A 22,604-nucleotide genomic window follows, 5' to 3' on the forward strand; every position below is an offset into this window, starting at 1 on the left:
CCACATGGGCCCATGCTCCACAGGAAGTAGGCTGCTGTAAACCCACTCACTTCCTCTTCCTCTGTCCCTGTCCCAGAAGTCTTATCAGGGCTGTGTATGGGTCGCCTGATAGGACTACAAATCCCCCACATCCCCATAGCACCACATCCTTTCCCTATCAAGGACATGACAAGAAGTAGGAAGTGAGGATGTAACATTCCTTTATAGAAAGAATCTGCAATGCATTTTTTTTTAAATTTATTATTATTATTTTTTATGTAGGAGTGATTAAGAGGGCATCCTATCATTAAAAAAGTCATACACTCAATCTCTCCTACTCCTTTTGCCCTGTTTACTCATAAAAAATAAGCTAAAATCCTAAATAGATCCTAAATAATTTAAATAGAGTAGGTTGTAGCTCGGATAATAAGTTATCCTGTTTTCAAAACCACCCCTTCAGTAACCTGAGCTTGTGGGCGAAGAGCATATTATACTCCCTCATAATACTGAAACCGTCTGTTATTCCAAAAAAAAAAAAAAACCCTCCCTGGAAGCTAATGCGCTATTATTAGCACTTACCACCGCAGGGTTAGCGTGCCTGTATTATCTAACTACATGCAGTTTGGCTGGTGCTGATAGGTTAGCATGAGTGGGAAAATCCATGTGTATTAAAAGCGTTTATCAGAGGCTGTGTCATTCAGATAGTTACCATGTGGAAAAATGCAGACGCAAACAAGTGCTAAACACGGAAGTCTGAATAAATAAACTGAGAAGCTTCAGTTTGGTTAGTTGAACTGTACCCTGATCATAAAGACAAGATTAAAGACAGAACACGCTAGTTGTTGGTGCTGAAATTATATATTTCCAGACTGATGGCTTGAAGTTAAACAAGTTAGCCCTGCAGTAAGATATAATTTTGCAAAATGTAGCTTTTTTTATAAAATATAATTTGAAAGGATGTATTTTCTGGAAAGTCATGTTGGCTAAAAATTACACCTTGATACTACAGCTTAGTAGAGAACTCTTGAAAGAAAGATGCAGTTACTGTCACTTTGAGTTTATTGAAAGGATATTTTGATGGTTTAATAGCAGACTTTAGTGAGTACAGGTTTTCTCCTGCAGAATATATATACATTTACTGAGTTTAAGTCCACAACAAAGTCCAATGGGATGTTTTTCCTTGAGATTAGCTAAAGGTTCCTTCTCTTTGTCCCGCACATACATTGAAGGACTTTTGAACGCCCTTCAGCACATCAGCTGACTTTTGGAAAGGACTGCCGTGCCATTGTGCTGTTAAGTGCTCTTCGCTTTTGTTATAGTCCTTGTCCTCTCTACAATCCCTTCCCCCCTTCCCCTCCTCTCTCATAGTCCATTTGACTCTCCCCTTTTCTCTCTAGCTGTTCACTGTGAGCTGAGTTTGACTGAAGCTCGGTGAGTCGAAGGTGTCAAAAGCCACGTGAGAGGCAGTGAAACAATTGGAAGTGAGTGTTAAGAGTGAGAAAGAAGAAAAAGAGGCAAAATTTCAGGAATGTTACCCTTTTGTGTGTTTGTGTGTGGGTTTTTGAGGACTTCTCTTCCCCGACTTGAATGCGGACCCCCCTTACAAGTGCCCCCATTTGAACCGAGTCTGGCCTTCTATCTCTAGGTTAGGGGGAAAAAAAGAGAAAACTTCAGCACAAAGGCAAGAAGGGAAAAATCAATAGTTACACAGCAAAAGTGCTCGACATGAAAGGGTGAATTCATCGCCCTACACTTTCATTTTAGCTTGTACCGTCTGTCTCTTTCTCACTCATTCTTTCTTCCTCAACTGATCTGGAAGTGGGAATAAAAAGCAGTCGGTGTGTGCGTAGACGTGTGTTCCTGTGCGTGGAGGCATACTGCAGTTTAATGTCGTGTCGCTGCCCTGTGCTTGAGGCAGTTTCCAGCGTGTCGGGCAGCCTGTGGTGATGACCCTGTACGGGAAAATGGCACAGAGAGAGCAGTCACATTTACACTGACATTTTTGCCATCACCTATGGCTATGTCAACAGGCCTGATCCCTCCTTCCCCCCCAATAGCCAACAGTGGGTGGGTCTCAGCTATAACACAGAAGCACAGGAACACTTTCACAGAGAGTATGACCATTAACAAAGGTCTAATATTCAGTATATTAGAAAAGGTTTATCATTTGGCCTATAAAACGCCATAAAACTGCGAGAAATACCCAACACAGTTGCCTAATTTGAAATAAACATTGTTTTTGTGCACCGACCAAACCTTGTCTTTCTGTCTAACTTTACATTTTCAATTCCATCAGTAGACATGCTAACATGAAACACGTGAGAAGGCGAGCATGAATGGAAACTTACATTCCGTATGATTACCAATAATGCAACACTCCAGTAAAAAGCCACATGAACCTCCACAGACTTGAGGTTTAAACAGTTTTAATTAACTGATTACTCTGATAACTGCTCTGTGCTGCTTTATTCGTTGTTGTTAAACACATTCCCTGTCTCTGACTTACTGATACCCTCCTCATTGGATCACCGCAGTCGAAATAATTGCAGCAAACTTGGCTCGGAATCTCACAACAATAAGTCTCTAGTGTGTTTTAATTACAAATCACCCTTGTGAATGAATCACTAGTTACTGTCATTATTGAATCTGTCAGTGCTGATCCACAAAACTGTCATCATTCAAAGTAACTGGCTTTGTAATTGCAAAGCACTCATTATTTACTGTAATTACTTCAATGGAAATGTCTTTAATTGCAGGAAGCAATTACTTAGCCCACTCCCTTTTATTTACCTGGAAAGCCTGATTTTTTTTTATAGTTTGTAATAATGGCAACTTTTTTTGTCTGCCTAATCTAATAAGGCCTTATATTAAGTTGGTGAATGTTCTGTACAGATTAATACATGCTTCAGAGTGCTATGATCGAGATTCAATTACTGGACTTTAAAGCAAAGACCCCAAAACAGTAGTCTCTCTGGCAAAAGCAGAAGGGAAGTCTAGACTAGCCATATTGTTTTGTCGACAGCGCATGTCATTATCCGCAGAATAGTCATGGGGATTTCTCTCCGTCTCTCCTCCTCCTCGGGAATAAAAGGGAGGCGAAGCAGCATTGGTCACAGAGAGTGTTTTGTACTGAAGTGTGTGTGTGTTAGTTTAGAATACTTCAGTGGTCATTATTGGAAAGATGCCTCATGATAGATCATAGGAAATGGGTGCATGTGAGTATGTTCAAGTATGTGTGCGGTAAAGGGAGAGATGCTTTTGAAAATGTGCCCCTAATTGCGTCGCGAGGAATTCCTGCATGTTCAGAATATCTGGAGGTGGGAGGGGCCCTTCAGAGCCATGCAAAGGGAACCCCCCACTGCCTGCAAGCCCCCCTGTACTCCCCCTTCCTCACGTCTAGAGCTTATGAATGGCCTGAATACAATAAACGCTGCTTTTTTTCTTTTTCTCCCTCCCTCTTGCAAGCCCTTCTTTACCCCTCTGAGGATTTCTGGGAATGTAACGTATGTGTATTTGTGTGAGTGTCTTGTGTGTGAGTGCTAGAGAGAAAACGAGTGAGGGCACTATTGTGAATGTACATCAAGAGTGTCTGCACTTTGTGTGTGTGTGTTTCATGTTTGGAGTTTGTGTATGTATGTATGAATTTCTCATCTGCCAGTACGAAATGTGTGGATCCCATGTGGAACAGGATATCAGGTCCCTGAGGCCTGGGCCTTGCCTGGGTAACCAACCCAGGGTCATGTGAGCTTTCTGGGGTGTGAAACTCTAGGACTGGTCTATGAGAGATCAGCTTCAGGTCACTCACACTTTCAGCAAAAGACACTCTCTCCTGCAAGCAATAGCCCTTAGACTAAATGCAGTGTCATAAACTCAAAAACCTGTCTCCACTCCTTTTCTTCTCAGTCCATCCACAGCCTATAAAACCTAGCAAAAACATCACACAGTATGTTCCAAAAATGTTTCGCCATCTGTGAATCATTCCTCGCACAGGATCCCACTCATGACATCTGGCACAAAGCTAATATTCATAACCCTTCTCATCTCAACGGTGCTTCTACGAAGAAAAAATAAATTATTAGAAAGCTAAATGTCATAATTATCTTGCAATGCGCTAGAAGCGACACGTCTGACAGTACTGCTATTCGCAGATGAATGACTGGTGAGTCTGTGGCTGTTAATTTGCCAGGCAGCAGAAAAGTGGCTGACACCTCTGAATGGCACGTGTGCCCGTGCACAGGGGGCAGCTAGTACCAGTGTCTGTCCTATGCTGAGAGATGGTTTATAATCAGATCATAACAGATTAGCCTAGATACTGTTTGATAATGTCACGGTATGCCTTGAGACAGATGTAGAGGAGCGATAAAGACACAAAAGAGGGAAGTAAAGAAACTGAGAAGTGGAAGCTTAATTTCTACCCAGAATTTGAAGCGGTACACTTTTGATTTGCATAGGAAGACAAAAAAAGCAAAAAATGAAGGAAAAATAACAACGCCTCAGTCTTGCATCGAGCAAATACTGTGCAGATATCCCCCATCCAAACTCCACAGTCCAGCAGACAGAGAGAAAGAAGAAGAAGGGTAATGAAGTAGGAGGGGAGGGAATGCAATAATGAAACACAGAGTGGCAGAAAGACTTAAATAAAAACCATCGAAGCTGAATAAAACAGACTTTAAGTCAGTTTAGCTAGCGCTAACAAAGCTAGTGAAAATGCACAAAGAAAGCTAACCTAATTTTTACGTCATTATCTGTTTGCTTGCAGTGTGTGTGTGAGTCTGTGCATGCTCGTGTGCAAGTGTGTATTTGTGTATACAGCGTGTGAGGGGACTGATAAAATATTCCTTCCCTCGGTTGGCCCCGGGGCATTTCAACTGCCCCTGGCTCCTTCCAGTCAGTGGCCTGCTCCTAATTGCCACACACACACACACACACACACACACACACACACACACACACACACACACACACACACACACACACACACACCAGGAAACGCACATGAATAAAGAAAGGCAAAGATAGACACACACATACAGACAAATGCACATCCATGCATGCAAACATTCTTAACACACAAACATGCACCCCCACTGTCCTGCATTGATTCACCCTTCTCCATCTTCCCAGCACCCCCACCTCACCAATAGTTACAAAGATGTTGTCATGGCCGATCAGTAGGCCCTGAGTTGTGCCTGTGGGGAGACTGGAGCTTGCTAGCCTAGCATCCACATGCTGTATGCATGCAGCGCAGGGTTAGAGCCTGCTGATGCTCTTAATAAGGCTCACAGCCCATGTATGTAGAATGACTGGCTTGTTCATTGGTTGAGTGGTTAGCTAGTTGCATGGCTAGAATTCTAAATAACTGATTGACAGACTGACAAAGCACACGACAAGCAGGGCTGCTTTATGACTGACTGTTATACTTGCTCACTGGCTTTATAGGCTGACTAGTTGACTGGATAGTTTAGTGGGTGACTGAAAAGCGGTGTGAACAACCATCTGACTGACCACCAAAAGGGCTATTGGCTAAGTGGTGGACGGATTATGATGTCACTGTGGCCACTTCTATACTAATGAAGATGAATTTGAAATCAGTGCTTGCATAGCCCATGTTTTCTGCCCATTCAAGCATACCAGTGATCCATACTGACACCACAAAAGACTACAGAAATGTTTGCATTTGGTCTATTGAGTATGCCCAAGATGCTTGAGTCATCTGCTTTGAGGGCGACATGCACCAGTGTGTAACCACATGTCATAACAAACAGACCCATGTTTTTGTTAGCCTCCACACCAGCCACATCTCGACATGTATCGGGATATGGCAATGCAATACCATATTTCCCAGCAAGAAAAATGGCAGTTTTATAGTATTCACTTCTCGCATCTGTGTGGTATGTTCAGCTTGGGCTACAAACATCAGTTGACGAGCATCAAATGATACACTGTACTCTGCTGATGTTTGTTTCACTGTAAGCCAAATTTTTATCTATTTTAAATCACACATCTCTTTATAGTGAAATGGATGGTACAGAATGTCTCTGGAGGACCTTTTTCTGAAAATTTCACCTCAAAGACCCAATAAACGAAAAATATAGATCTGCATTATGAAAGCTGACAATTCTGTCTGTGTATTATTATCATTATTATTATTTTCCAGCTGATTAACTCCAGTGCACCACTGCATCTTTTCCCTTTCTTACCAATTATTTTCTCGCTCTGTACTGCTCCAGTCAGTGGCTTGAGTTTGGTCTTCCACTTTTTCATTCTCTCTTTCTCTCTCACTTCATTTCCCCTAACACTGTCTCCTTCTATTTTCTTATGGTCCTTCACTATCTCTCCCTCACTGTCTCTCCCTGTTTTTGCCTCTCTTTCTCCGACGGGCTCTGGTAACACAGTTGACATTTCCCCAACATGGCTGCCAGATACAGCTTCAGCACCTTTCCAGTTTCACCCTTCCTTTCTCCCTTTTTCTCTCTTCCCACCTCCCACTCTTTCCTCACTTGCTGGGGTTAAAGAAAAGCAGAAATTAGCCCCAGACCATGTAGAGGTGATTGGTATCAAATTGCACTGAAAATGGAAATGCCAATAAAATTGACAGCCCTTCTCCAGCTCTCTTTCCTTTCCCCCTTCTAGGTAAAAATAAGCGTGTATAGGTCAGACTCAGAGGTATAAGCAACGAGAGATAAGGGGGGGAGGATTAATATTGGTAAGTGTTAAGGTTTCCCTGGCTTAGGGTGATGGGTGACAAAAAAATTGCAGCAAGAACACACAGAGAATCATGCAGTTTTTCTGAGCATACACTCTTTTAGTACTTTTGTACTTCATTTGCTCCCCTTTTTGTATCCTCCCTTGTTTTCCCTGTTCTCTATGCTTCTCATGATTCTCACCTCTTCCCTGAGATTCCATGCACACCAACTCTTTCCCACTTGCTCACCTGCATGAATACTCACTCGCTCACCCACACTGAGCTGGTACTCTGGCCGTTTGCTTCTGTTTTCCCAACTCGCATGGGACAAGCCCCTGGGTTTGTTATTGTAGGCTTTGCTGAACATGAGCCGGTCTTTACAACGGATTGAAAGCATTTGCTTCCAATGAAAATCTGGTCTTAGATTACAGGGCCACGGCTCGGCTCACCCCTCTTTTCCACCAGGCAGAGAGATGTAGACAGAAGGGTGGGTGTATTTTAGTCCTGAAACAGTAGGAAGAAAAAAACTCACTTGTTAAGCTCCGGCTGCATTTGTCCCAGACTAATGATGTAACCAAAGCCCACATTTAAAAAAAAAAAAACAAAGCATTTTTTAAGGACAGAGAGGAAGAGAAGCTACGTTTAATGGCGCTTGCGTGGTTAGTCTGTTAATCAATTAATGGATTGGCCATAAGTGATTAATTGGGTAAAGATTATTTAGTTCTGGTTTGATGTGTGTTTGTTTTACATCATTGTAAATTAAATATATATGGATTTTGTGCTGTGGAAACACACAAATGTAATATTATTTAAGCTCTGGAACATTTGTGAGCATTTTTACTAATTCTTTCTTTATAGCAGATTTTCATCCTTTTATCCAGTCCATAACATCATCCAGTGACTAGTAGCTCAACCATTACATTTTGGTGATGTGACAGTACAGTTCAACCAGCTGGTTTACCTGCCTCACAATGGCAGGTGTTTGCATCACTGTCAGGCCATCTATAATAAGCTGTCTCTTGTTTTATCCCTTCTTCACCCTCGATAGCATCCCCTCCACTTTCACATGAGGTTCATTAAAAACCCTTCAATATGTGTGCATATGTATCTCCTTCTGCTAGAACAGAGCGAGAGAGTGAGAGCTAGCTGAGAGCGTTGTTTCGTATGGATCGTTGAGGCTCTCTCTCTCTCCTAATGGTGTATATAATTCAGGTGCCCTCCAGGCATGCTTTCAGGAATTCTTTTGCCTGAGGTAATGGGGAGCAAAGGCCTGGGTTTTAGGCCCTTGATTATTCCATTGATGTGGCAGGCTGGAAAAAAGTCATCTCCAACCGGATTAGCGCCAACATGCCTATTAATTATCGATGAATCGGGGCTTAGGGTTTAGCTAGGTGCTGGGTGTCGCCCTCTGCAAGTTAGTGGAACGCAGGCCCATTTCATTGCAGTTATCTATCCCTGCCACAGTGAATAGACCTAGAAGCTTTAGAAGTGCTTTGTGTGTAATCAATAAATAACTGGATCCAATTGTGTGCACTGCTTTAGTGGGGTTTTTTTGTTTTTTGTTTTGCTTTTTTCTCACATTTTTATTTCCCCTCACTTCCAGTCGAGAGAGGCGATACAGGACAAAAGTCAGTTATTTGCCTCTGAAATGTTTAGCAGTGAAGGTGCCACTTGTTTACCTCGCCTCATGTTTCTTTTATGATTATCATCTTCATTGAGGGTGGCTCACATTTTTGAATAATGATAATAACAATTAGGCTTTTCACAGCCACGGATGGGAAGAGGCCCTTTCTCTCCACTGGAGCTGTATAGAAAACGTACCATAATTGGATGGTTTTGAATATGTGCTGCGTGTGTGTGAGTGTGAGTATGGGTTCATGTTGTTGAGTCTGAATGCAGAGAAAAGGCCCGTGGAGCGCCTTCCTTTCTCTCTTTCTCTCAGTGCTCAAATACGCTGAGCTTTCTCAGTGTTCCCCTTAGGTGAGGTTAACTGGCCTTAATAGAGTCTTATCGAAGCCCTACAGGTTGCTGTAAGCAGCCATGACGCCATTGTTATGAAAAGCAGTTAGCTTTGTTAGCTCTGTATGTGCCTCTGACTTCCTTTTTTCTACCTATTTTCCTTTTATTTTCTGCCTTCCCCCTCCTTGCAACCTTGCCTTTTGTAGTGCCGTGTTACTCTTTCCACCTCAGGTAAAATGGCAGAATGCGCTGGGGCAACGCTTCAATAACTATTTTCCCCTCAGGATAATAAAGACTAAATCTCTCTGTCATTTTCAATTCTGCGTGGGCTTGGATGGGAGAGTGGGGAAATGCGACCTTACAAGTCCTTTGTGCTCCCCTTCTCCCTGTCTTTCTCCCAGGAAGATGCAAGCGCTTGCTCTGTTTTCAAGTGACGGGGGGAGCAAAATGAAAGGGAGGGTTATTTATAAATGTATTAAAAATGAATGCATTTATGAGGTGCTGTTTTCCAGCCATTCTCTTCTTGCCATTGTTGTGTCTCTATATTCATCCTTCTGTGCATACAAAGCCCTCCAGAATTCCCTCGAAATCGTATTTATTCCCTTTGAACACAGAGGCGCAGCAAATGCAGGAAGTAAACAAACTGTGTGTCTGATCTCCACTGTCTCTTCCTGTTTCTTGTCATGTGACAGGTGATGGTCTGGACAACAGTGTGGCTTCGCCGAGCACAGGGGATGACGATGACCCGGATAAAGAAAAGAAACACAACAAGAAGAGAGGGATTTTCCCTAAGGTGGCCACCAACATCATGAGAGCATGGCTCTTCCAGCACCTAACGGTGAGTTGAGCCAAACACTATTCGTTCACTCTCAGTTTCATATCACGAGTGCACACTCAACTTCATTTTACAGCCACGGGCTGTCTGTACTGTTATACTTGCACATAGACACACAGATACGCTCTGTCTTTCTGCACTACTCAAAAGAACACACTGAGCCACTCTTTCTCTCTCTCTCTCACACACTCACACACTCACACACACACACACACCACAGCCCCTCTTCTTCATAGTGTATCCTTGTTCGTACGGTGCACACTTCAAAGACGGAGGCCTGTGTAATCTGCTGGCGATCTCTGCAGCCTGCGTTCTCACTTCTCATCTGCTGAAACTGAATAAGGTTGAAGCCAAGGAGAGATGCCCCTGGCCATAACTGCAGATACATAGATGAACCTTATTAAAAACAAATCTGTCATTATTTAACAGATGCCGGGGATGCTGCAAAGGCCTGTGGTTTGGCTCCATTTTTCCTCAATTATAGCAGAGAATACAAATGCCGTTAACACCATCTGACTGCATCACAGATACTTTGTGGGGAAAAATGTATTTAGGCAATGGAGGGTGCCAATGTGACTGCTGGGATGGAACCAACAGTGAGCTGAATGCTCCCTTGGCCAACACAATTTTGATTCCGTTCAAGCCGAATCATTCGACTTATTAAAGATGTCTAGTTAAAGAACAGTGTACGATAGTTTACATGGTCTGTCATGAAATGAAATTCTTCAGTGTTTTATTTATTATTATTATTTTTTTACCCCATAAAGAGTCACTTATGCCCTGCTTGAGCTTCAGTGTTGGTACAGCTTACTAACTCAGAGTGATTATAGTCTCCTTAGTCCCTATGAGTGCATATTACACAGCTAGTATCTGCAATAATCATTGCCAAGAATGAGAAGCTTTGCTGTTTTTATTATAGTTTTAAATGGTATTTTTTAAAAAAGATCTGATATGTTTTCAGTCAACAAATAGTTAATACATTTTCCTTAACGTTGGTTTGAGACCTCACCTCTCACATCTGTTTTTGTATTGATTCAGATAAAGTATGAACAGGGCACAATATGGCCACCCGGAATTAATATTAAGATAGTCCTACACTGTACCGCTAACCTTTTAAAAATATAAAAAATACAGTAAGTGAAACTGCTTTTTTGTGTGACAGATGAAGTCTTTCGTTACATTTTTCATTTCAGCATACACAGCTACGCTAGGGAAAAACCTTGCGTCACACACATTCTGCCTATGTCAGGAGTTTGTGGAGAACTTGATACGCTCTGGCTTTGTGGGTGTTGGTTTGAATTGCACAACAGTGATGATGTTAACGAAAGCAATTTGGTTGTTGGATGATGGCTATTGCATGGGCTCAACTTTTTATTTATTTGTAGCTTGTCTTTGATGTCGATGGTATTCATCGCTCAGTGCATTTGTTGGTTTTCAACAGTTACCGGAAAATCAGAGGAACTTTTTTACCGTGTCCAATTGTCTGCAGGTATGTAGGCAACATTGTGTGTGCGTACACAGACTCTATATACTCTCAAGACTTTTTTCCTTTGTACTCCCTGCTTCCCATCTGACTATCACCATCTTTCATATACCACCAGTTCTCCATCACCCTGCAAACACACATCATACACACATACTCCAACTCCCTGACCTCAACCCATACACTCCCAAAACCTTCGGGGCCACAGAGGAAAGGTGTTTGAAACATACACACATCCTGTCTGTGGAAATACAGTTCAACACACAAATGCCTAGTGAAAACACACACCCGGCAACACACCTCCTGTGTCATATTACACTGTGAGCACGACTTATGGGAAGCTCCTACTCTGTTAGATCTCAAACAGTGAGAAGGATATAAGTGAGTGCCATGGGAGCAAAGGAAAGGAGAAGAAGGTGAGGAGGTGAAGACAGGGATAAGGAGGATTCATCAGTCTTTTTCTTTTCCAGAACAAAATGGAAAGAAGAGCAAAAACATGCAGGCATACAATGGGACATGTGGCCATTTTACCTTATTACACAAAAGAAGCTCCTTCAGTTCAGCCTGAAACTGAAGTAAACTGAAAGGTTGATGGAAAAATCACTTCCAATTTGTTTATTCTCTTCAATGAAGCCAAACAGAAATGAAACCCAGGCAGAGAGGAGCCAACATTTTCTTTGTTTATGGGAAATGTGGTCTTAATTTTGGGAAACACTGGCATTAACAATACCGCTGGTGTCAGATAAATGCTTGCTGTGGTTTCATCTGCTTACTCTTCAGTGTCACCATTAATTTATTTACCATATGTCAATGTTTACGAATGCTACACATAGCACCTATAATGCAAAAACATTTACAGTTTTTCTCACACTGGTAGTATGCTTCTCTGCCTCTGCTGATAGCAATATAAGCATGGATAGCTGATCCACATTTCATCACGGCTTGACTCTTTGTTTCAAAGAAAGAGGATGAAAGATGTGCCTGACCCCCTCAGAGATGAACACATAGACATATACACAATATATGAAGGGCTGCTGTAGCGCTACACAGTCTTTAAAAAGCCAATCAGGGCTTGCTTTTCTTAAGAATAATACATCTAAAAGTATTTGACACAGGTGCAGACAGACCACAAAACAGAATATGGTGAATTAAGAATGAATTATAGTAGAAGACACCCAACCTTAGTGTTCTGTAATCCCTTCTGTTATTCGCCCTCACACTTAGACCCTTGGGAGTTCTCATTGTACTGAAGCGGAAAGGAAGGTGGGTGGCGCAGTGAGGCTGTGAGTACACCAGCAGGGTAGCTGGTAGGTGGCATTGATACAGCTGTTCTTACAGGGTTTTTTTGAAGACTTTTATGCATGTCTGCTTCCTTATCCATCAAGGATGCTAATTTCTTATGTCTTGTTCCATGTGGAAAGGGTAACATTTGGAAAACTTCTAATTCCCAAGTTTGCTGGTGTTGTTAGATGGGTCTAAGCCACAGTGTTTTGGGTATATGCATGGTGACAAGAGGTATGTACAGTGTGAGGTGTAGAGTAAGGGATAGAGAGTGGGCATTGAATTTGTGATGATGACAACAGTTGCAGCTCACCGAGTTCTCTCCAACACACCCAATGAGCTCATATGTTGTTGACGATGCTTGTGAGACAAGTTCATCGGAAGAATTTGGCTGTGCTGACTTGGAGCGACTACAAAACATTAGCGTTTACCGCCTGTCACCAATGACCAAAGTCGCTGCCAGCTTGACATGCAGCTGTAAACTTGGTAGGGAACCAAAATAAAGGAGAGGGGAGGGATTTTCCACTTGTGTCCTCATCTCATTTTGATGTTTGTTTGCATTTGACATCCTTAATTAAACATATGTTGCGGCTACTAGCTCTCTGTTGGTTTTACTGACTAAACTAAACGGGATATTTGTAAGCGTAACCTGCTTTCTCTCTTTCTAGATGTGTTTGACATCAATAAGGATGTGTTTAAAGATGTAGATATAACTCTGAAGTGTGCTAATGACTTTTCCCTGGAAATAACTATAAACTGTGTTTAAGAAAATAATTGCAGAATCAATTCTAAACTCATAACCGGCTGAGCTGCCTGATTGCTTTATGTAAGAGACAAATCTTGAAATAAAGAAAAAGCTTCTCTCCAATCTCTCTTTCTTCCAACCCTCCCATTGTGTGGTTGGAATACACCCACATCCCGCCCGTACCCTCCCCTCCACACAAATGGTATTTTCTTGTTTAATTTAACAAGAAATGAGTAGTAAATGAAAGCTCAAGCCTCAAATCCCCAACGCGCCCTGTGCTCTGCTCTCCACTCCCTTATGAAAAGGCAATTTGTGAAATTATGTGATAGAGTAATTAGATGGAATTCACCCCCGCCTCCCCACTATACACACTACCCATATTCCCATTTAGACTGCTGCTGTGCTAAACTGAAGTAGGTAGGTGTGTGTGTGTGTGTGTGTGTGTGTGTGTGTGTGTGTGTGTGTGTGTGTGTGTGTGTGTGTGTGTGTGTGTGTGTGTGTGTGTGTGTAAAAAGAAAGGGCAGAGGGTTTTGGTATTTTTAGTGTTCATATTGGTATATTCACAGAGTGGGACACACACTCTCACACACATTATCGCTAACGCCCTCTCATTCTGGCTCTCCTCCCCTCCTATTTGTACACAGATGCAGTGTAACGAGGGGCAGCCATGATCGCAGCTCATAAAAGAAGCCAACCCGCAAACCCTCAATGAGCTGCCTTTCTCCCCCTCCTCCTTTCTCCTCTTAAAATGTGTAAAATGCAGAGAGAGAGCGCGTATAAAAAAATCCAACTTGAAGGCATAATCCGCCGTTAATACAATTAGAGTCCAATTTAACCACTTGCGTACGCAGATGTAGCTTAGCTTGGGGAGCGCTGCCCCCCCACCTCCTTGGAAATGCTTTTTTACCCTCAACACAGCAGCATGCAGTGGGGGTTTGAGCAGAAACAGGTGTGAAAAGCGATATAATTCATTTCTGTGCTGGCAGAGGAGGCCAGGAGCCTTGCTGTCGTGGGCCCTGGGTGGTGGAGTAATCTAGACTGGGTGTGCAGAATGGGAGGCGAGTGAGAGGAGTGGATGGATACATGGATGGCTAGCTACACTACTCATTAGAAGCAAGATAATTTCCTCCTCGTCTCAATCGCAACTCCTCGTTCGGGTTGCGATTGAACCAAACAACAGGGCAGAGTTGTGCATAACCAACATTTAGAATTAATATTTAAATTCACAGCGCTCTGTAAACTAAACACTTTGCAGTTCCTGAACTTCTCACCTAAGAGAACACAAACCAGATACTCAAAGCCTCATCTAAACAACAGAAGGCAAGGGAGGGAAAAGCGTTTGAGGTCAGAGTTCGCCCTTGCCTCAGATGCCATTATTCTTCGTCTGTTTATTGCTGGAGCCTGAATATGTCAGCACCCTGGTCACCCGCTGCAGCCCTGACCCACCGCAGCAGCCCATTGCTGGGATGGTATTTTTTTCCTTCTAGTTCAGTCATACTTCATACTTTTTATACCGTTATAGTGATAAGAAAATGCAGAATAGCAAGAAATACAGTATGACGAAGGTACACCTTTGAATTAAATTCAGGAAACCGACACTGACATGGACTTTTTCATATTTATGGTTATGGGGGTCTCATGATTATCATTACACTTGTTTGTCTTAGTTATATCTTGCACAACTTAAGCTTCTCATGAAAAATAATTTCAATTAACCATTGAAGCCACCAAGACGCCTTGTTAATGGTTTTGAAAAGACATCAGGAAGCAAGCTAAAAAGGAAGACATCAGCTGACTTTTTATGTGTTTTCATTCATTTATTCATAAACTACAACAAAGGCATGATGTCCATCTTGATACTATAAAGTAATATAGTGGCCTATGTGGCCTGGTGTCTCCGATTAGGTCTTAATTCAATCTTAGCGGCAGTCAGAATCTTAGGCGCCACTGCATTGGGATTTCAAAGAGGTCCTAAGAGACGACAGACAGATGGACAGATCTGCCAAAGGCCTGGCGTGACACTGTGACGAGACAGGGTAGCAGAGGAAAACAAGAGAACAAGTTAGGCTTATTCTCAGCGGTTTTATTCAGTTTCAGATACTCTATCTCTGGGAATGGAATTGGCTTTGGGCTGTGTGTTTGTGTGTGCATTTGTCTGCGAGGACCTATGTTTGTGTAAATGTGGGTGTGTGATTGCGCTGGTGTGTGTTTGTACGAGGGCATTTGGAAGCAATGACTTGTCCGTACCAATCCAAGAGTGGTTGGTGTCAAAGAGGGAGGCAGCTGAGTCAACCTGCCTACCCCCACTACACATTCACACACACATGCACACACATACTGTGCCCCAACCCCCACATTACCCCACACCTTGTAATGAAAACATCATCAATTATCCCTCTTGACAGGCCCCAGGGACCAAAGGCAGACAGCTCTCTTTTGGGGCTTCTCTTTGTGGACTGACCCTTACAGACAAATAGATTTGTTGCACACAACACTTACACTTTGCGACCATTTCAGGAAGGACACGTCAGAATTTTAGATGTTTATTTATTTATCTGTTTATCTGTTTTATTAAAAGGTGATAGGCTAATGATATGACCCATCTTTGCCAAGTAGATAGTGGGTTTTGGGAGCTGGAAATAGCGAGACCAGTCCATCTGGTGGAGGTGCAGGGGGGCAGGAGGTGTGAGTATGTGTGTTATGTGGGAGGCTAGGGAGGGTGTTGTGTGGGAGCGAGGTGGGGGTAGTGGTATGGCTAGGGCAAAGGAAAGGCATCAGTCCTGACATGGACTCCTGAAAGGCCATCTGTGTCATGATTGATGGATGGATGAGCAGATGAACAGATGGATACAGTATCTATCAAAAAGACTGACACATGGTTCATCTTGGCAGCTTGAAACATATATATACTAAAATATCATCCATTTCCACATGAATTTTACCATCACTAATAGCAATAATCCTATGCTGGGATGCATTCTTTGAAGGTTCAGAAAATCAGATCTCCACATAGGTTCAATCTTGGCAGCATATCTTTCATTCTTTACATTTGAGTGGGTCAGGTTTTCTCACATATAATGTCATAAACCTGTTACAAATCAAAATACAGTTTGCATTTATATCACAGAAGCGTGACCCTTTTGCTGAGAAGTGATATAGGAATATAGGAAAGAATCCAGTTAGACAATCCTTCTTTTTAAAAATTGTCATCTAAGGATATTCACATTATTCCCATACTCTAAGCAGGCTGAAGAATTTTTTTGGAAATACTTATATGAACTAGGACCTGCCTTGGGTCAAAGTCCATTTACATTTCTGACAATACTTTAGGTGTACCTTTCCTCCCATTTTCTCCCAACTGCTTCTTGTATCGTTTTACTCCTCTATTTAAAAGCCCTCAAGGGCAGTTAACTTTTAATTCATGTCACCTTTGATCTTTTCTAAAATGTCTGCCATAGATCTAGACCAAAACCACGCTTATGTGTGTGTTGATCTGGCTTCAGTCAAGGGGCGGGTCAGTGTGTTTCCTTGAGAACGTGAGAACTTTACAGACCCTCAAGGTCGGTCAGTAGCAGTGAAGGAGATCACGAGCCTCAGAGCCCCAGCGTGGCTGCAGGACTAAATGCACACACATGCACGCAAACACGCACAGAATCATCTGCTTAAACTGTTCCAGCTTCTTTTTTAGTTTAGCATTAGATTAGATTTTTTTGGAGGGGAAATTCAAAAATGTTTATAAGTTGCAATTAAAGCTTTTTATCCTATATATAGAAACTCATTCTCACTGAACAACATATCAGTGGGTGTTTTTCAGTGTATTAAAATGCAATATTTATGTCAATGACATTAAATATCAAGTTTAATTGAATATTTAATTTGAGCCTTTATACATCATTACTGTTATTACTATCTACCATCTGTTCTTTTCTTTTGGCTAAACCTTCTGCTTTTTTTTCTCCTCCCTCCAACTCTCATATAATTTCATAGTTGGGAAACTATTAAACAGTTCAGTGTGTGGTTTCATTGTTGCATGTCACGATGATTGATGGCTTCATACTGAACCTGTGCTTCACGCTAGTTCTTTTTTTCATTATCACCTGCATGTGAAGAGTGTTTGTGTGTGTGCTGGGTGGATACAGGCCCAGTAACTCAGATATGTGAAACCATTCTTGGTTTGGTACCCACTAATCAGTTTACAGTGATCTGTAAATCCAGAGAAGAGGTTCGCTCTCAGCTCTAAGTCGCACACAGACACACTCAAGTTGCACACTCTTTTACATAGGACCACATCCATGACGTCAGTAGCTGGGTAGGGTGTGGAGTTCCCCACCATCACTGTGGTATTTATTGGAGAGTGAGTGGCAAGTTGACATATGGAAGAGTCAGGGAAAAATATTGTCATAAATCTGTGGTTAACTTGATGAAATGCTTCTATCCATTGCTTTGCAAGAGATTAGCAAAGCTATCCTCTCATGCACTCTCTAAGCAAATGCATAACCTCCGAGTGGCTTTTTTGTTTAAAACTCCTCAAATGAGACTTTTGGCAGAAAAATGTTCACCGCCCTTCAAGTAACTGAGTTTAGCATAGGCTCTGTGTAGCATGATTTTGTCTAGCCAGTGATATATTAACTCTGCTAAGTGTGAAATCACATTAGCGCTAGCTGTTAGCCATTATCCATTAGGCTGTGTTTGGTGATCCAGAGGATTGTGGGATATTTTCTGGCTGGAGTCAGCAGCTCAATACCTTTTACTTACAGCAACTGCTGCAGCTTGCCCTAGATACATTTGGTGTGGATGTGCGTGTGTGTGTGCGCGCGCACGCCTGTGTGTGATTGCATATGCAGTTGTGCAATTATTTGTATCTGTCAGCCTCATGTCTCTTTTGTAAATGCCGAGTGAATGTGTGCATGCCTTTGTGTCTCATTCCATGCGTGTGCTCGATAGACGTTGTGGCTTTGCCATTGTGGTAATCAGTTTGCGCGTTGGCTGAACTAATTTATCAATTCAGTTCCTCCCACTTGTATTCTCTCCCATGCGTGAACCCTCTCTCTTTCCCCCACACTCTGTGTCCCTTTCTGACAAAACACTTCTTTCTGAAAAACCATAAGGGTTTCCTATCTTTTATGCATGCCTTCTGCCTCCCTGACTTCTCCCTCCTTCTCCTCCTTTCTTCACTCCCTTTTTACTTCCTTTTTTTTCTATAATGTACAGCTGTGTTTCCTTACATTTTAATGGTCTTGAACCCCGATGTCATGGAAATATTGGTGCTCTTGTGCTGTTTCAAAGGGGAAATGGCACAAGAGCACAGGGGAGAGAACCATGATTTATAGATGAGATCTCGTGATATCCTAATCACTTGTCTCATAATCCTGTGATAAAGGTTTTTTTTTTTCATATTTTTACATTGGGGAGAAAAATAACCCCTGTCAGGATTATGATCCATTAGCGGCAGGTGGCATGGATAGTATGGCTATAGGTTGGTAGTGTACTATTGACCAGCTGATCCAGGGTGCCTCAATCAGGTGTGTGTTGTACGCTCATCTGTGACGCACACACCCACACAAACAAGCATGCATGTGTACGTTTATGTGTATTTGTGTGTCCATTGGAGTGAGGGAAATCATAGCTAGTGAACCAGGTGGTGAATGCAGACAGGCAATAACTCATGGTAGAGGAGTCGAGCAGAGCTGAGGGCTGGCAGAGAAGATGTGTTGGGAAAACCTATACCAATGCACATACCCTGTCATTTTTCTCACTTTTCCACTGACTTGTCTTTCTTTTACGTCTTCTCCAAACATATTTGTAACACAGAGTAAGATCCTCATGTATTTCTGTACTCTTGTCTTTAAAGTCATCCTTTTATTTATTTCTTCTCTAATTGCTCATTTCACTCTTTCCGAGGCTGTCTATATTGTTAGCAGAACGTGGACAGGACTGAGGATGCTGCTCACTTGTTTGTTACGACAGATTAAGTCATTGATTTGCAAAAGCGGTGCACTGATGGTGAAGGCCCTCTGCTGCTGAAGATGTGGAGGTAGAGAGAGATGAATGAAGCAGAAGGAGGAAATTGGGGAGGGGGGAGGAGGCATTTCACAAAGGAGAAAGAGAAGACAGAAAAGATGGGAGCTAATTGTAAAGGGAAAAGTTAAATGAAGGTGGGAGAAAAGAAGGTAGAAACAGAGGCAGCCCCAGATAGTTAAGGAAAAAGCTAAATATAGAACAGAGGGATGGAGGGGGCGGTGACGGGTGAAAAGGATAGGAAACTAGAGGGACTCGGAGAGGAAGGAGAGAGGGGTGTAGGTGCACTCTGAATGACAGAGATGTCAGAGGGAGAAAGAGGAGGTGAATGTGAAAGCTTCATCTTATAATAACAGTGGCTGTAACCTTCCTCTATCTGCTACCTGCTTTAAAGAGCATAAGGGAGCAATTGTGAAATACCTTTACCTAGTTTCAGTATTCCCCCCAATCCAGGTTCTTTTCACCCCCCTAGGGGCCAGTGGTGAGTTTCTAATTAAAACGTTGGGGGCAAAAGGGTAATTATGATAATAACATAATAATATCGCCGGGGTTATTAGAATGTGCCGTGGTCCCCAAATTGCTTCCTCTGAGAGATCAGATTTCAGTTGCATTACGTAAAGTCAAATTTCCTTGAAAGTCAGGTGAAATGAAATGTATTCCCCCATGGTCGAAGTGCAATCTGAGAATCTGATTCCCTCTTGTATGTCATGGACATGAGTCTAAAAAAAGCTTTACAGTTTCTCACCACAATGACATGTCTCTGTTCTCCTCTTACCTTCATCCTTAGTCTATACTGAGGGTTTATGTGTTTAGAAAGTCTACGTTTTAGTGCAGTAGTTTTTGTTTTCTTTCTTTGAACTCACCAGTAATAGCTCATAGTTTCTTACAGCCCTGTGTAAAAACTTCCATGTATTGTAGTTGCGTATAACAAGAGAACATTTGTTTGCAAGCTTAGAGATCAGTGCTAGAATGGTAGCTCCGAGCACTGTAGCTTGGAGCTAGCATGCTTGTGCTCCAAGGGGCATCCCACTGGTTTCTCTCAGCTTTCTATGGTACCTTACTAGGATGATGCTTTTTTGGATCCCTGTTACTCCCTATTTACACACCCCCTCATTCCCAGGCAGCCCTGAGGCAGCCCACCTCCAGCTGTGGCTGCCGTTCTCTGCACTGCTTGGTGCAAGTGCCGATTGCTTTGGAGTGCCTCCCCTCGCTCAAATAGGCGGTAATTACGGGCTTAAAGAGGTTTAGTGGTCCAGCAAACTACATAATCACCCCTTGAATTAGCCTCAGCTCATCAGCCTCAGTCCAACGAGCAGTGCTTACCACTAGCATTAGCTAGCATGCTGCACTCCCTTCTCTTTATTGCACAGAGGGAAGCACAGCAGCAGGTGTTGTGCAACATCCGGCCCCCTTAATAAATTTAGCCTTCCCTGTGCTGGAATAGGGAGGACTAATGAAGCACGCCTTCATAGTGAAAACAACCAGAAAGTACACACACACACACACACACACACACACACACACACACACACACACACACACACACACGATTCTTTCCATCAGCACCAACAGACCTCACCCTTTATATTATACGTATATATGGCACTTTCTAAAGACTTGTCATGTACCTACATGCTATAAGCTTAAGTCTACACATACATTAGAGACACACCCTACTGTACACAGCACACAGTTGTTGTAGGTTTTTAACACCCAGTTATATTGCAACACAGTGGCTGCTGTCCTGCATTGTGCCCTGAGAGTGATGGATGATTCTAATCATCAATTATCATTCTGTGGAAGCTGGCAATGCTGTACATTGTCTAATCCACTTTGTACCGGAGCTTTAATGACATACTTTTCACCCTTTGCGTCACCAGCTAACTAGATTTATCTCATTCCCATAGGCAAGAGCGCTGTGAGATTTCCCTAAATCAACAAAAGCTGTTTTTTGAGAGGGCAATGCTCATTAATGAATAAAAAACCCAAGAACATCTGCTTTTCCACATTTCTTTTTCATCCCGAAAAGAGATGGAGAGATTTGATGACAAAAACAGTTTGAAAGGGGGTTTCTTTGCAATTTATGGTGCATATATCGAGACCCCCCCCCCCAAAAAAAAAAAAACAGAAAAAAAGGTTTATGAATTATTCATACAAGCTTTGAGCTAGTTTACTGAAGACCAGTTCCTGCTTTTTTTGGGTAGTGCTAAGAAGGGGACATTTAATTTTGCACAGGCTTTTCAGACAGAAGAGACTCTGCATCTCTCATCTCGTAGTTGGTTCATTTTGAGTTTCTCAAAAGATCTGTTTTTGCACTGTTTAGTTATTTTGCGTCGGAGCAGCCTGAATCAGAGGAAATTAGGTTAGGGGTGCTTTGTTTTTCTTCTGTTGTTGTTTTGTTCACTCTCACTCCCTTTTCTTTTTTTCTTTAATCCCCCCTTTCTCCCAGAGCCAGCTTTGTTGCTGGGTCCCTGCTCCCTAATGAAGTCAAAGGGATGTCAGTCGATGCCACCTACACAGAAAGGAATTTGAAATGGCGTAGCTCTCACAGCACAGCATGAACACACACACACACACACACACACACACACACACACACACACACACACACACACAAACAGTGTAGATGAAACTTTGACTCTATGAGCAAAAAAAAAATTATAAAATAAAATAAAACTGAGAAATTGGAAGCTTGCTGTATGAGATAGAACAGGCTTACAGTTTGGAACGCTTGTTTTAAAGTCTGCTCGTGCGCAGGGTTCAGGGTATTTGTTGTTAGCATAACAATGTGCTCGGCTCTCCAAATATTTAAGGTAATCTCATGCTCGTCTGTCAGGAGCAAGGCCACACTTCCAGTAAACCCTATGTTTTAGAGTGTGCATGTGTGCATACATGTTTGTGGAAGACAGTTTGGTTTGATACAGTGATGCCCTTCTAGCCAAAAAGGCCTCCGGATTAGCCGTCAGGCATTCCTGATAGGCAGCTCGGTTTCCACAGAGATTTGACCTGGGAACAGTGAGGGGAAGAGATCTGGCCAAGTCAAGGCTGTTTACTTTTTACCTTAAGTGGTACATGCAAGTCGGTTACCGTCCATTATTTTGTTGGTGTTTAACCTGCTTGGTTTCAGGTCAGGAGAGTTATGCTACTTTCACAAGCCTGCTTACAAATATTTCCAAGGGTATCTTGTTGGTTACAGTGGTACACTAGGGGAAAGTGTTGCATATTACCAATTTGTTTACTGTTATCATTGCATTTTCTAACATCTTTGTGCCTTGTGGCCTTCTGCAACCATCTGGTGTTAAAATAAGCTAACTGAAAATACCACTGACCCATGTCTGTTATCCACAGATTGTGCAGTGTCATGGCCTCTTTTTTGAGGGGACGTCACATGGCTGTGACAACATATGATTTTCCTCTCTCCTCTTCCTCTCTCCATCCTGTTTCATGGTTGCAGTTTTATAAAGCTAATGTGGCGTGTCAAGCCTTTTTAATGGGAAGCGCAGAGGCTTGGGAAGTGTAGCTTTAAATAGAAATATATGCAATGATAACACCCTAATGCAAATGGCTAAAGAAGAAACACAGAGAAGTGTGGCTACAGTGAAACTGGTTATAAAAGTGT

The 22,604-nt window shown here is 42.4% G+C and overlaps 1 protein-coding gene across 3 annotated transcripts in view; it reads left to right on the forward strand.

The window, feature by feature from the left end:
• meis1b (Meis homeobox 1 b) overlaps positions 1 to 22,604 on the forward strand; it is a 76,511-nt gene that overhangs the window by 26,090 nt on the left and 27,817 nt on the right. For all 3 annotated transcript variants that reach the window (XM_085369669.1, XM_085369668.1, XM_085369667.1), the window contains exon 8: positions 9,316 to 9,461. In XM_085369669.1, coding sequence (XP_085225795.1) covers positions 9,316 to 9,461 — 146 coding nt within the window. The remainder of the gene's footprint in view (positions 1 to 9,315; positions 9,462 to 22,604) is intronic.

Source organism: Diplotaxodon limnothrissa, linkage group LG13 (assembly GCF_057381915.1).
Source record: "Diplotaxodon limnothrissa isolate DT_005_m linkage group LG13, D_limnothrissa_male_GT1.1, whole genome shotgun sequence".
NCBI classification, from domain to species: Eukaryota; Metazoa; Chordata; class Actinopteri; order Cichliformes; family Cichlidae; genus Diplotaxodon; species Diplotaxodon limnothrissa.